At 52.2% G+C, this 14,923-nt stretch overlaps 1 protein-coding gene across 1 annotated transcript; it reads right to left on the bottom strand.

Annotated features, from left to right (window-relative positions):
- Window positions 1-1,477: 1,477 nt before the first annotated feature.
- Window positions 1,478-13,141, bottom strand: GRM6 (glutamate metabotropic receptor 6). The gene is made up of 11 exons (XM_024116263.1): window positions 12,983-13,141; window positions 12,137-12,736; window positions 10,970-11,186; window positions 10,608-10,743; window positions 9,803-9,957; window positions 8,174-8,314; window positions 7,871-8,071; window positions 5,923-6,068; window positions 5,207-5,830; window positions 2,426-2,737; window positions 1,478-1,675 (listed from the first exon to the last, which is right to left on the bottom strand). The coding sequence occupies exons 1-11, from the start codon at window positions 13,139-13,141 to the stop codon at window positions 1,478-1,480; spliced, it is 2,889 nt and encodes a 962-aa protein (XP_023972031.1).
- Window positions 13,142-14,923: the final 1,782 nt, after the last annotated feature.

The following is a 14,923-nucleotide window of genomic DNA, read 5'->3' as shown; positions in this document are numbered from 1 at the left end:
CCTATCAAAGCACTAATGTGGAAAAGCCATCAGTAAGAAAACACACCTCATTGTACATCAGGAAACCCACACAGGAGAGAAGCTGTATGAAATAATGAGTTTTGGTAAGCATCCAGCAATATATGAAATGTCATAATTCACACTGTGGAGAATTCCTAGGAATGCAACAAATGTGAGGAAGGAGAATGTGTACACCAAAAATGTTATTCTGAGGAGAAGCCCTATTAAAGAATGCAGGAACACCTAGTCCCAAGGTCAAAATGGATTATGCAGAGACTCTGTCTAGGGAAGAGTCTCCATGTTGTATGAAGTGTGGTTGATCTTCAAAATCAGTTCCAGACATTAGATCCTAGAGAATTCATACTGATAAATAAAAAGAGTCAATTTAACAAATTTAAATTCTACCCCAGGGAAATAAAATTCCATTAACTTAAACTGAACTTTTTGTAAAAAAAGATTACTGAAAAATGAATTTGAAGTCCAAGCATCTTCCTTCCCATGCCTCATGCTTCCCTTTCAAAGGGGACGTCCACAGGAAATATTGGAAGAGAACAGTTTTGATGTTCATCCTAAGTTATCCACTTGGAATTAATCTTCGCCATGGACCCAACTCTCTCTGTCACTGGTCTCAACCTAGAACTTGTGAACACCATCCCTTACAGGCATCAGAGGAGGGCAAACACCACCCTTGCTAGTTTATTTTCACACCCCTACCACCACACAAGTGTATCTGATTTTCTTAAAGTTCAGGGTTCATTTAAGCGAATACACATGGGAAAGGAAAAAAAAAGCAGTTCTCTAAGTGTGACATCCCCCAGATCCCAGGAGAAAAGATCTCGAGGAAAAGACCCTGCCACAAATAATCTCATGGGAGCATTCCAGTTCACTCTGCTCATTCCCCTGTCCTGTGCAGGCCCATCTTCTCTCACAGGGCTCTCATCCAAGGCTCAATCCCTCTGTACCAGCAAAATATTTACCCAAGCCCAAGTTACTCAGTCCAAAATACAGACCCACAGAGCTCTTGTGGAAACTGCTCCTCCCTGACTCCAACCTTGAATTTCATTCTGGGGTCTACATAGTCTCACATGCTGCCCAATCCCCAAATTCTGGTGGTTGATCAAGGGGTGGAAATCCACTCACACTGGGCCAAGCCCAGGGCTTCCTCATGATCTCTGAACTTCAAACCAGTGAGTATAAGTTTAGTCCCTCTCCAGAGTAGGATTCTCTCAGTGGCTGTTTCCCACCATGAGTAGAAAGTCTGGTCTGCAGCGAGGAAGTACGAAGCCATCATGCACAGAAAAACAGAAAAATGTGTCATGTGGGTCCAGGCCAGCTCCATCCTGCTGGGCGTGGCCTTTGTGGACTCCCCACACTGATGGCTCACTGAAGATCTGGACTCTTCACAGCTTCCACCATGAAGCGAGGGAAAGAAAAGAACAGAGGACAGGGAGCAATTGTCCCATTCATCCCCTACTTGCTACTTGGGGGCCTCTGTGCCCTCGCCCTTGGGAGGGGCTGCCACTGTGGAGGTTGTCTTGAGGCTCCGTTTCCGCTTCTGCACGTTCTGCTCCGGGTGGAACAGGATGACGTAGGTTTTGGGTACATAGAGCATGCCGAGGGACACCGACGCACTCAGGCTTAAGGACACAGTCAGTGTGGTGGTTTGGATGTAGATCTAAGCCACGGAGGAAGGGACCAGGTGGGACTCAGCCCAGGTCTCTCCCACCCTCCACCCCCACACAGCCTGGAGGTGAGTCTATTTCAGTCAAGTGACTGGGAATGAGCACTCAATAAAGGAGAGCAGCGTAAGCAAAGGCCCCGGGGCATGAAGAATTGGTAGTCACAGTTTGGCTCTGGTATAGGCAGGAAGAAGGGTAAACGACACAGGACTGAGTGGACAAGTGACCAAGGGAAGTGAGAGGTTCATTCACAGAGAGCGACACCTGGGGAAATGGTCCATATGCCTAAGAAATGCTAGAGCATGTTAATGAATGAATGAACATGTTTTCAAATGTACAAATGAATGGATGAACCAAACCTGGATAAAGGAGCAAGTAGGCAAACAAAGGGAGGACGGAGGTGAATAAACAAATGCTCCACTGTACACATGAATAAATGACTGTCAAACAAATAGACTGACAGATGAATGGATTGGCAGATATAAAGTATATGAAAAGATAATTGAATAAAAGAAAGTTAATTGATGGTTGGAAGAAGCATGGATGAAAAAAATGAATGAATGAACAATGGAAAGGGGACTGAGAGAACAACCGGAGGGAGACTGGAAAGACAAATGAGTACATGAATGAATCAGACAACCAAGCAATCATTCATATGGGTGGCCCAGCTCTTGGAATAATCGAGCCCTTCTGTGGACAGGCAGGAAACAAACGAGGTCATGAAACTGATGGGGGACCTGGATTACCTTTTCAGCTGACTGGGCAGTGCCAAAGAAGATAGGCACAAAAGCCAGCCAGATGATGCAGGTGGTGTACATGGTGAAGCCAATGGGCTTGGCCTCATTGAAGGTCTCAGGCACGCCACGGGCCTTGATGGCGTACACCGTGCATGTGACCATGAGCAAGAGGCTGTAGCCCAGGCAGCCGACGTGGGACAGATCCGACATGTCGCACTTGAGCACCCCTCTGGCCTGCTCTGGTTCCACCGTCCGCTGCTCTTCATAGTCAATCACACTGTGTGGGGGCTGGGCCCCCAGCCAGGCCATCACTCCCACCACCTGCAGGAGCCAACATGGTATCAAAGACACACCCAGCCTCACCCTCGACTGAGACCTCTGGCAGGTTAGGGTCGCTTTTGGGCTCCTGGCCTATTGAGAGGGATGCTCAGGCCTGACAGCCACTGTGGAGAGGGGAGGGTTGTCCAGGAGGGGACTGCCTGGGCAAAGGTCTGTGACACAGGCAGGTGGAGAGAAGGGGCTGCAGTGGAAGTATGTGCTGGGGACATCTGGGCTGATTGGGGAAGGGGCCCTGGATGTCCTCTTCCTGTATTTCAGCCTTTACCAGCACCGTTTACTGAGCCCAACAAGGTGCAGTGACTGCAGGCAGAGGCTCTGGAACGGTGACCCTAATCAGATCTCCTCTATCTACCGAATGGAAACCCTCACAATCTGTTGTGAGGACATGATGCCAGCTTGGGGGAGGAGTCAGTGCTTGTCCCACTGATTAGGAACCAGGCCCAGCAGAGATGTTCCCCTTCACAACCCTCCAGGGAGGCAGTATCATGTATTCTGTAGGTGGGAAAACACTAGCTTGATCCAATCTAGCAATATGGCAAACCAAGTTCCTGAGGACCCCCTTCCTTCTCCAGATCCAGAGAAACGTTGAACAAGATATAATGAAATTGTGTGTGAATGTATAGTGAGGCTCAAAATATAGAGGCACTGGATGGAGAGCAGTAAGAATGTGACTGATGCCAGGTGGCCAGGGAGGTCAGAGTCAGACACAGGCCCTAACAAGGAGAAGATAGAGTATGAATTCCTTCACAGTGAGGGGAGACATGACCTCAAGCCAAGGGAAGCTGGGGAGTAGGAACTAAGACACCTGCATAAAGGTGGAACCCTGGAAGGGCCGTCCCTTACATTTGTGCAGGTGGTTCACTGCACAAGATGCTTGACTTGGGAGGAGCGAGGCTGAAACCTATAGCCAACACTTCAGTGCCATACTGTGCACCTGGAGTAGGGCTATGTGATCCTAGGGGAAAGGATGCTTTTTAAATAATTTGTACACCCAGAAGGAGCACCTTTTTGTGATTCTCCCAAAGGCAGCAGCTCCATGAACAAGGGACTAATAAAATAAAACTCCACCCACTGTCCAGGAAGGAAGCATGGAGGCTCCTCTTAGAAATCCTCTAGCTGGGGGGAAAAGTTGCCCAAGAGAAACTAAAACCCAAGGCCTATGATACACGGGAGTAGCAACCAAAATGTGCCCCACTGAATTTGCAACCCACGTACTTGGTAAAAGAATTAGCATCCAGTACAGGTAACAAACGCCTACAAAATAATAGAAAGTGAGCAAAGCACAGGAACAGGCACAGGCACATCACAGAAGAGGAAAGTACAAAGGCTAGCTGCACTAGTAAGTAGAGACAAATTAAAACAATGAGATACCATTCACATCCATCATATTGCTGAATAACCTTGTAAAGTTGAAGGTGTGCATCTTTGAAAAGATTTGGGATTTCTAGAAAGAGAGGTATAATGTGGGGAGTCCATAGGTGAGCCGGAGGGGGGCACTGAATGCAGTCTAAACATCTCTATCCTGGGGCAAGAGGTGCCACGGGGGTTTCAGGCAGGAAGCAGTGAGGTGCTTTCTGAGGATGGGCTGTGTACTGAGATTCCGGCCCTGACTGAGGACTCTCAGACCCTGCTATGTGCCAGAAAATGGCAGCACCTTCCAGTTGTGAAGAATTGCATGGACTGAGGCCCATGGGTGGGAATGACCCTGTTATATGCAGAGCTGGGTAGGAAGAAGGGCTCTCCTGGGGTGGAGAGTGAGCCGTGTCCAAATGAGCTGAGCATGGGCCATCCACCTGGCCCTGAGAACCGGGCTGGCTCTGCAATGTCATACAATGTCACACACACTTGTCTCTTAGCACCCTTTACATAGAAAACATCCAGTGCTTTCCAGACCACAGGAGCCATTTCCAATGTTGTAATATTACCATCTCAGAGAAAACCCTGAAGGAACTCTGCTTTTGCTGCACATACAGCATGAAATTCTGGCCATCTATGGAACTGGATGCTTCACTCCACGTAATATCATTAGACCCTGTGCCTCTTATCCAAGTTAGCCAGTGACTGGGCAGCAGGAACTCCCTTTATGGAAACAGATTCTCTGCTTGGGGGAAATTTATCAGATTCTCTTTGCTCTGGGAACCAAATTATGGAAGAGCATGTTCACTTTATGAAAATAATTTCACTGTTTTACAGAAAAATAACTGGAAGCTTGCACTCCCCACCTTACTGATCCATTTTCCTTCAAGGATGAAGCAGGAGGAAACAGCTGCTCCTAAATGAGTTCTTCTAGTTACAGAAACAGTAGCGCCCTATCTCCTGGGACTTTTTTTTTTTTAACATAGAGGCCAAAATAGAAGAGGGACTCTGATTTTTAAGGTGGAGGTCAGTGCCCGTACCCCCAGCCCCGACCCCGTCTGCCCACCCCGTCACCCTGGGAGCCCGAGGACCCACCTGCACGGAGGTGAAGCTGAAGGTGATGACGAGCTGCGAAGTGGGGCTGATGAAGGGCGGGGGCGTGACCGAGCGCTTCCCTTGCTCAAAGATGCGGTAGATGCGGTTGGTCTTGGTGAGCAAGGCAGAGTAGCTGAGGGTGGTTCCCAGGCCGAGGAAGAGCCTGCGGGCAGCGCAGACAGCCGCCCCGGGCTCAGCCACCATGAGGAAGGTGACCGTGTAGATGAGGAAGATGCCGGTGAGGAGGACGTAACTGAGCTCGCGGCCAGAGGCCCGGACGATGGGCGTGTTGTTGTGCCGCACGAAGGTGGCCACCACTGTGGTGGTGGCCAGGATGCCCAGCACGGCCAAGAGGAGGGGCGGGGCCGCCCAGGGCGAGGACCAGGACAGGCGGACCACCGGCGTGGGGCGGCAGCCCGTGTGGTTGCGCGTGGGCCTCATGTCCCCGGGGCAGGCCTCGCAAGTGAACTCGTCCACCTGGAAGCGGTACCCGTCGCAGGCCTCACAGTGCCAACAGCAGGGGACGCCCTTCACCATCTTTTTCCGCTCCCCCGGCCCACAGGGGAGGCTGCACTGAGACTCGGGCACCCCTCGGAGGTCTCCCGACCACTGCAGGGCTTCCACCTGGGACACAGGGGACACCGGGACCTGCGACTCCCGCCTCCAGGAAGGTGGGTCCGCCTCCCTGTGCCCAGAGCTAATCCTGTGCCACTCACATCCAGCCTGAGGGTCTCCGCCCACTGGCCCACAGCCTGGTAGCTGCCACTGCCCGCACTGCCATTGGTCACCTGGTACTGGAAGATGTCGTATCGCCCGGGTGCATCCCCGTTCTCATTGAACATCACAGGGGTTCCTGCGCTGCCTGGAAGGAGAGCCTGTCATCCTCAGCTGGTTCTCGAGCCCATCAAAGGCCCAGCCAGGACAAAGGAAGAGCTTAGCAAGCACGTGAAAAGGTGCTCAGCATCACCTATCATCAGGGAAATTCGGATCAAAACCGCAGTGAGATACCACCTCACACCCATTTAGGATAGCCACTGTCAAAACAACAGAAAGTAAGTGTTGGCAAGTGTATGGAGACATTGAAACCCTATACTTCACTGGTGGGAATGCAAAATGATGCAGTCACTGTGGAAAACAATACGGTGGTTCCTCAAGGCATTAAACGAAGAATTACCACACAATCCAGCAATTCCTTTTCTAGCTATATACCCCAAATAATGGAAAGCAGGGACTCAAAGAGATATTTGTACACTTATGTTCACAGCAGCGTTATTCACAGTAGCTAAAACGCGGAAGAAACACAAGTGTCCATCAACGGATGAACGGATAAGTAAATTGTGGTCTACACATACAATGGAATAGTATTCAGGCTTAAAAAGGAAGGAAATTCGGACACATTCTACAACATGGATGAACCCTGAGAACATTATGATAAGTGAAATAAGCCACTCACAAAAGGACAAATACTGTGTGATTCCACTCATATGAGGTACTTAGAGCAGTCAAATTCATAGACAAAATGTAGAATGCTGGGGGAGGGGGAAATGGGGAGTTAGTGTTTAATGGGTACAGAGTTTCAGTTCTGCACAATGAAAAGAGTTCTAGAGATTGACTGCACAACAATGTACACCACTAAACTGTACACTTATAAATGGTTAAGATAGTAAATATTACGCTATGTACATGTTACCACAATTTTAAAAGAAATAAGAAAGAGCTTAACTGCGCAGGTGAGAGGATGAGTTCAGACTTACAAAGGTACTGATTTGAACAATCAGCTTTATTTCTTTTAGAAGCTTGTTCTACCAGCTTGCAGAGCTGTTCTGGAGTGCTATTAAGTCACACTCTTTATTTATTTATTTATTTATTTATTTATAACTTTCTGGCCACTCGGCATGAGGGATCTTAGTTCCCTGACCAGGGATCGAACCTGTGTCCCCTGCGGTGGAAGCAGAGTTTTAACCACTGGACCACCAGGGAAATCCCTAAGTCACGCTCTTTAACAGAGAGCTTGGCAGAGAAAAGGTGCTCAACATTTGGTGGAATAAGAGAGTTCTTAATTTACTAAAGGATAGTAATTGAACACAATGTGAAGCCCCCCCCAGCAAACCATAAGCATGGCTGAGTCCATCTGGGCCTTTTCAGAAACCTTATTCTGAGCCCTGACCATGTGCCAGGCCCTGTACTCGTACTGGGGGGGACACAGACTCATGCCTTGTGCTCAGGCAGCACAGGGCCTGGCTGGGGAGGCATTTGGAAGCCTGAGACTCGAGTGGGCTGCCTGTCCACTGTGTAAGCAGTGCCTTTGCACAGTCTGCACCGTGCCCCATGCGTGCCCTCAGAGACCAGACGACTCCAAACTCCGTGCAATGGAGAGGAGAGTTGTGTGTGACCCTCTGAGGGATCCAGGCAGAAAGGGTCACAGAGAAGTTCCCCAACACCTGGAATTTGCAGCCTCGGGCAGGAGGTACCAAAGCCTGGAGAAGGAGGAGTGTTAAAAACTGTTCCCCAGAACTTGGCTCGAGCCTCCAGCTCTCAGGCCCAGATGCTCCCACTATACCCTTCTGCTCTCCCATTCTTTCCATCCTGAGTCGTCCCAGGTCCCGAGAACTCCATCCCAGCAGGCTTCCCCTCTTTCACATAGGGGCTCTGGCGCCCACTCACCATTGAAACGTACAGCTCGAATATACTGCAGCAGCATCCGCCCGTCGGTGGGCTCCATTGCCGGGCACAGGCCTGTGTGCCCGGGGCAGAGAGCCTGGTGCATGCTGTGGAGGGCGTGGGCAATGGCGTACACAGCATCGATCACAAACTGCACCTTCCCTTCCTGCTCGTAGGCAGAGTCCCGGCCGATGCGTTCCTCACCTGTCCTAGGGATGCCCAGAGGAAGTGTGCCTGGCTCCCAGATGCCCAACCTGGCCTCCCACCTTCTCCCTCACTACCCTCACCACTCTGGGCAGCTCTCACCTGTGCATTTGCGGGTGGAATCGTCTGACTGGGTACCTGAGCTGGTCAGTTTGCAGTTAAAATTCTCTTCCCAGAACTCAGCAAACCAGATGTTCCGGCGGTTGTTCTCCAGGGAGCGAGTCATGAAGTACTGGTCAAATCCTGAGAGACAGGGAAGGAGGGAGGGGGCTGGCAACAGTCTGAGCCAGCCACAGCTCACTACTTGTGTCCCTTCACCGCTTGCTCACTTTGCAGCTGGGGATACCCATGTGACCAATTTCTGGCCTGGCCAATGAGTTCAAAGCCATCTAGGGACTCCATGGTAAATTTGCATCCTGATACAAGCTCAGAGCCTCACCACACGAGAGAATTTTTTGCTGCCTTTTCTTTCCTGGTTAGGATGCTGCTATGAAGATGTAATGGGTGGAGCTTCAGCAGCCACTTTGTGAATAAAACACCACAATCAAGAAGGCACATGGGACTTCCCTGGTGGCACAGTGGTTAAGAATCTGCCTGCCAGTGGAGGGAACATGAGTTCGAGCCCTGGTCCAGGAAGATCCCACATGCCACGGAGCATCTAAGCCTGTGTGCCACAAATACTGAGCCTGAGCTCTAGAGCCTGCGAGCCACAACTACTGAGCCCACATGCCACAACTACTGAAGCCCGCACGCCTAGAGCCCATGCTCTGCAACAAGAGAAGCCGCCGCAGTGGGAGGCCCGTGCACCACAACGAAGAGTAGCCCCCGCTCACCACAACTAGAGAAAGCCCGCGCTCAGTAACAAAGACCGACTGCAGCCAAAAATAAATAAAAAAATAAATAAATTCATTAAAACAAAAACAAAAACAGGTTGACTTTTAAAAAAAAGAAGGCATATGGCAACTACAGAGGATGGTGGAACAGAAGGGGAGACGGAGCTCAGGGCTCTGAGAACATCATTGACTCACTGCCCCAAGCATGAAGTTGCCCCTACTTTGAAACCTCTTGTCTTGTAATGAAATGCCTTTTTTGCTAAAACCACTCTCAGTCTAGTCTGTTGCCTGCAACTGAATGCATTCTAAGGGAAAGAAAGAGTGTAAGGGTGGGTGTACACCTCCAAAATGCTGGGAGCCCCTGCGAGTCAGGGCTCAGCATTTACAAGGGTCTGCGCTTCATAAAATAACCCTGAAGTGCCTCATCAAAGCATGTTCAGTTTAGCCTTTGGGGAAATGAGAAATCCTAGTGTAAAGTGGCCATCTTTCCTGCATTCTTCCAGATATTCACAGGCGGGATGGTGGAGGAGAGATGGAGAGGAAGGCCTCATTAATTGATCAACAGGACAGTATGACCCACATCTTTGGTTTCTATCTCTCCCACAGTCACCCTCAAATTAGACTGCCTTTGGCAGAACCAGGAATACAGGCATTGAATGAACACAAGACTAAACAAACAAACAAAAACTAACAATTCTTCACCCTGTAGAGTGGGATGTGCATTTCCTCATTTGCCAATTCATTCAAACACTGCTTGGAGGGATGTATTCACAGAATCTCAGAATTCTAGAATCTGGGAATCCTAGAAGGGACCCTGGATCATGGTACAATTTTATAGAAGGGGAAAATAAGCAACCCCCAAGAGGGGATCAGTGGGGAAGGGCGTTCCCCCACTCACCATCAATAGAGGCCCTTTTGGGCAGGATGGTGATGGCTCCCACGGCCACGTCCTCCAGGTTCAGGATGGGTGAGATCTTGGCTCCCCAGCTGTCTGAGCCAACCCACAGGAAGTAGCTGGTCAGGTTGGCCTGGCGTGCAGCCTCCAGGACCCTCCTGGTAAGGATAGGGTAGGGGTGAGTGAGGGCCAGAGAGCCTCCTCCAACTTAACTCTGGTCACTTTCCATTCTTCTCTATCCATCTATCCCATTCTGCATCACTCATCAGACCCTTTGTTTATCAGGAAAAGTAGGATGTAGGGAGGTTAGGACACTTGCCCTGGGTTTCTCAGGTAGTAAAGTGTCCAGCCAGGCTCTGACCCCAGGCCTGCCCTCTTGTTCTGTGCACCATAGTCCACTGCATGCTACCTTTAAGAAGGGCCTATCTTCTCCTGCTGGGGCTCAGGCTGGGGTCCATGGCCTTCTGCTGATACCCTCCTACCCCTGGGAGTCCTTCCCTGACAGCTCATTTTCTGCACTTACATGGGCCCACCAGTCTCTCCCCCACTGTTAATTATAGAAACAGACATATATTCTTGTGTTTTCCTGGCTAGGTTTGGAGCATTTTCACCCAGACCAGGCCTGGTTCATTTCTGGGGGCACCAGACAGAGAGGTGGCAGTAGAAAAGGTATGTGGGGGCAGGAAGGTAAGGGGAGGCGAGAAAGAGGGAAAGGAGGATGGACGTGGCTGGGCTGTGAGAAGAGGCGGCAGGGTCTTCAAGGAGGGCCTCTGAAGAACATGGAGATTGAACATGCCATCTGTCCCACCTGATGTCATCCTCGTTGGCAAAGATGATGATGCCCCGGGCATTTGGTGTCTCCATGAGTCTCCTGATCACCTTATTGAATTCTCCTGGCTTTGGTTCCCTGGGAATCTTGATGGACTGGGCAATACAGACCCCGCCTGGGTGTCGGAAATGCCAAAGTCAGCTGCGGTCCCACCCATTCACCCACCAGGGCCACCACCACTCATGACTGTGGCAGGGGCTGAGTCTTTGAAAGGAGCCCCACAGGGGGCACCATCCAGGCTCCCCATCATGAACCCAGTGCCCTATCTCACTGCTTATGCCCTGTCCAACGGACCCTCTACAGGCTCCTTCATGCCTCAGACCCCCCTGCCCCAAGCTCACCAGCCTCTCGGGAGATCTGCACAAAGGCGTCAACCCCACTCTCGCCGTAGTTGCCCTCGGAGGCCAGCGTGGACACGTAGTTCCATCCCAATGCCCGCACGATGTCCACCATGGCCTGGGCCTGGTAGGAGTCAGGTGGCACCACGCGGGAGAAGAAGTCATAGCGTGTGGAGTCGCTAAGCTCAGGGGCCGTGGAGGCGTAGCTGATTTGGGGGATCTGGAGTGGGGAAGGACAACTGGGCTGTGGATGGAGGGTCAGTGACCCTAGGGAGGGAGGGCAATGAGGACCCAGCACAGGGACGTTTGGGGTTACAGTGCTGGGGGCAAGCTGGAACAGCCACATAGAGAGGCCAGGAGGGGCAGAGCAGGCAGGAGAGCTGGGGAGGGGTTATTTGATTGAAGGCTGTGTCTGGCCTAATGGAGGGGCCTGTTTGGAACTGGGTTTATCTTTGTGCATTAGAGTGATTAATAGCAGGGATTACAGCTGAGCTGATCCAGGAGAAGGAGTGGGGGCAGTAAGTGTGAAAGCAGAGTGGAGAATGGTGGCTGGGGAGGCTGGGAACAGGGCGGCTAGCAGAGAAGAGGGTGTATCCCTCAAGTTAAAGAAAGACTCACGAGCAAAAAAAAAAAAAAAAAAAAAAAAGGAAAAGAAAACAACAAAAAACACACACACATAAAAGGGAGCAGGTGGGAGCTAGTATGAAGGTCAGAGAGGGGGAGGTTCTGGAAGAAGCGGGCTGGAGCTGGTCTAGGGAAGACAGAGATGTTTGAAGCTGAAACAGAAAGGAAGGGTGGAGTGTGAAGACGTTATGGAAAGGAGAGGGGAAGAGAGAGAAGGAAAGATGCAAGGAGGAAGGGGGAAGAGAGAGAAACGGAGATGGAAAGAGAAAATCAAGAAGAAAGACAAAGAAAGAGGGAAAATGAGAGAAAACGAGGCAGAGAAACGCTCATGGGCTACACTGCAATTAATGGACGCCGTAGTTACCCCGGGCACTCTAGACGCTTTAATCTTCCGAACAACCTTCCCAGACAGGCTTGCGTCTGGCCCAGGGGACAAGGTTTCTTATCTAACTAGAGTGATTCTCGCAAGGAGACCAGACCTCAGCCACGCCCAGGGCAAGGACGAGGGAGAGAAGCTGCAACCCGGGCGCTCCCCCGGGCCCTCACCGCAAACAGGCGCAGCACGTTGGCGACCATGATAGAGACGGAGCTGGCCGAGGCGCCCACGACAGCCACCACGCGCTCAGGGGGCGCGGCGCGCATCGGGGGGACGCCGCCTGGGCAGCGCACGGCTGCCACGTCGCCGTCGCCGCGGCCGCGGATCAGCGCCTGCACGAAGCTCAGCGCCTGCTCCAGCGCGTACGTGTCCCGCGAGCAGGTGTCGAGCAGCCGCGCTCCCAGGCGCACCCCGGGCAGCAGCTCGGGGTCGGCGTTCACGCGGTCCAGCGCGTACAGCATAGCCTCGAGCCGGTGCACGCCCTGCTCCTTCTTCAGCGGCCCGCACGCTCTGCCCGCCGCGCCCCGCGCGTGCACCGGGAACAGGCCGCCCAGCGTGAGGCCGCCCGCCAGGCGCACCGAGCCCGCCGCGCCCGCCACGCCCGCCTGCGCCAGCGTCAGCAGCAGCGGCAGCAGCGCCAGGATCCCGGCCATCGGCTCGCGGGCTGCGGGAGGAAGACGGGGTGGGGACGGGAACAGAACGAGAGAACGCTCTGAGCGCCCGGCAGAGGAAGGACCCGGGTCTGCGGAAAGGCGAGTGAGCCCCAAGCCCTGGGGAGAGGGGAGGCGCGCAGTATTTAAATATTGGCCGAGCCAGCTGGAGAAGTTATGAAGCATCAACTCGGCCAGCCTTCCCGGGCCACCTGGCTCTCACACCCTCTGAACCTCATTACCTGGGTCCCCACTGCCCGACCACTGGCTCCAGTCCTACCCCTGCGCTCCCCGACAGCCCTGGGCCGCTCTTACTGGGAGTCCATCCCCAGCGCACACACAGGCCCCCTCTGTAGCCACACTCACCTGCGCCAGCCGCTGTCGGTTCAGGACGGGACAGTGACAGATGCCGAGGGCCCTGAGGGAGAGAGGATTTAAGGATTCTGGGGAAGGGATGAGAGGCCGCCCTGAGGGCGGAGACCTGTCCTGAGCAAGGCGTGTGCGCAGGACTGGCTCTCCCCACATCTCCTTTCCCTCCCTCTCCTACTCCCTGGGTCTGTTTCTTTCCTGTCTTTGGATATGTGTCTGACACACACTTTGTCCTTTTCTGTCTTCTGGTCTCTCTATTTCTCATCTCTGTCTCTGGCTTTCTCTACCCACCCCTCTCCCTTCTCTCTTTCTTCTCTTTCTGTCTCAGTCTCATTCTATCTTTCTGTCAGTGTCCCTTTCTCTCATTGTCTCTCTCTGGCTCTTACCTGTTTTCTGTTACTCTTCCTCTCTTCTGGCCACCAGTGTCTTGGCTCAGGCTGCTTAAGGCACTTCCCTGCTTTCTCCTTGCAAATCCCTGCAATAAACCCGTGAGTGGAGTGAGAAAGGAACAGGGGCTGAGCAAACAGGATTGCACTTGAACAGGAGGAGGGAGAAAAGGGCTGAGCTGGAAGAAGGCAGGAGCAAGCAGACCTTTAATGGTAGCAAGGTCTCTGCTTATCACACACACACAACCCTACAAAGAAGAGACTTCTACTATCAGACCCATTTTGCAGTTGGGGAAGTAGAGACCTCAAGGAGTTAAGTGACTCGCCCAAGGTCACACAGTGGACACGTGTCAGCATCAGGATTTGTACCCAGGTTGGTGTGAAACGAGCAGCCCTCACTGCCTTTGATGGAGGGAGGGGACAGGGCAGGCTAGCCCTGCAGTTCCCACCCCTGCCTCTTGCATCTGATGATGGAACCCTAAGGAGTTGCTCTTCTGGTGGTTCATAAAGCCTTCCTGGCTCTGGGGTCTGAAGCAGTGACACACCGTGTGAGGCTCTTGTTACCTGAGTTTCCTCATCTCAGGTTTTGGGCCAAGGTGATGGACACTTTTACCACCATCCCCATCTGAGGCCCTGGATTTGCCTTTCTGACACTGAGAGCAAAGTGCATTCTGGAGACAGGTGGTGCGCTCCGAGCCCCATGGATTAGCAAGTTCGTGCTAAGGGGGGCTGAGCCGGCTTGGGCTCCATTAGAGAGGGTGGATTAGGGCGGCCACAGGGATTTGGGCAAAGCTGGCAGAGGGGAGCAAGCAAAAGCTATGTCACCCTTCTCCCTCCCCCACCACACCCAAGGCCCCTGATTTTCTCTGTTTTCAGAGCTGTCCAGGCACCTGTCCCTGGCAGAGTTGGGAGGTCCAGCTTGGCCTTCACCCATTTTACAGGTTGGGAAGGATGGGGCACTTAGCTGGTGCTAGGCCCCAAGCTTGATGTTGCAGAAGTCTGTACAAACTGGGCATTTGAGGTAGTAGGTCCCTTCCGCTGGGCTCACACAGCCCCCCACAGCCCTCCCCTGATCAGGACAGGTTAGAAAGGGCCACAGCTGACTTCATAAAACAGGTTCCTGACTTACAGGATGAGAGCATCTCACTGGTTCCCTGAGTGTAGGATGGACCACCAGGGAGCTGGCGCAGTAGCCCTCACAGTGGTGCAGGAGGGAGGTGAGTGTCTGAACAGAGTGCAGGAGGTGGAAGGGGAGAGAAGTAGGTGAGTTCCAGACAAGGGGAAGAACCAGCTCTGAGGATGAAGAGGGGGGCATCATGGCTGGGGCACCTGGGAGGAGGGAGTAGCCACCCGTGAGCATGTGAGGACCAGGACCAGGGAAGAGTAGGTCAGAGGAGGGCAGAAACCAAGACTTTGGTTTTGGACACAGGAAAGCCAAGAATTTCATTTGAGATTTGAGAGGTTAGGTCAAGCTCCTGGTTAGATTCAGTAAAGGGGGAAATTTAATATGGCAGATTCCACAGTTTAAAAATTTCAGTTCAGTGTTTTGAGT

Source organism: Physeter macrocephalus, chromosome 2 (assembly GCF_002837175.3).
Source record: "Physeter macrocephalus isolate SW-GA chromosome 2, ASM283717v5, whole genome shotgun sequence".
Lineage (NCBI taxonomy): Eukaryota > Metazoa > Chordata > Mammalia > Artiodactyla > Physeteridae > Physeter > Physeter macrocephalus.
Note: the sequence above shows the minus strand (reverse complement) of the source record. Positions and strands in the feature narration are given on the sequence as shown.

Excerpts from the sequence above, each read along its gene's own strand:
- GRM6 (XM_024116263.1), bottom strand. The coding sequence starts at position 13,141 with ATGTGGGGAGAGCCAGTCCTGCGCACACGCCTTGCTCAGGACAGGTCT. Across the intron at positions 11,187-12,136 it reads ACGTGCTGCGCCTGTTTGCG|ATCCCCCAAATCAGCTACGC; the intron begins GTGAGGGCCCGG and ends TCCCCACTCCAG. Across the intron at positions 10,744-10,969 it reads GCAGATCTCCCGAGAGGCTG|GCGGGGTCTGTATTGCCCAG; the intron begins GTGAGCTTGGGG and ends TCCGACACCCAG.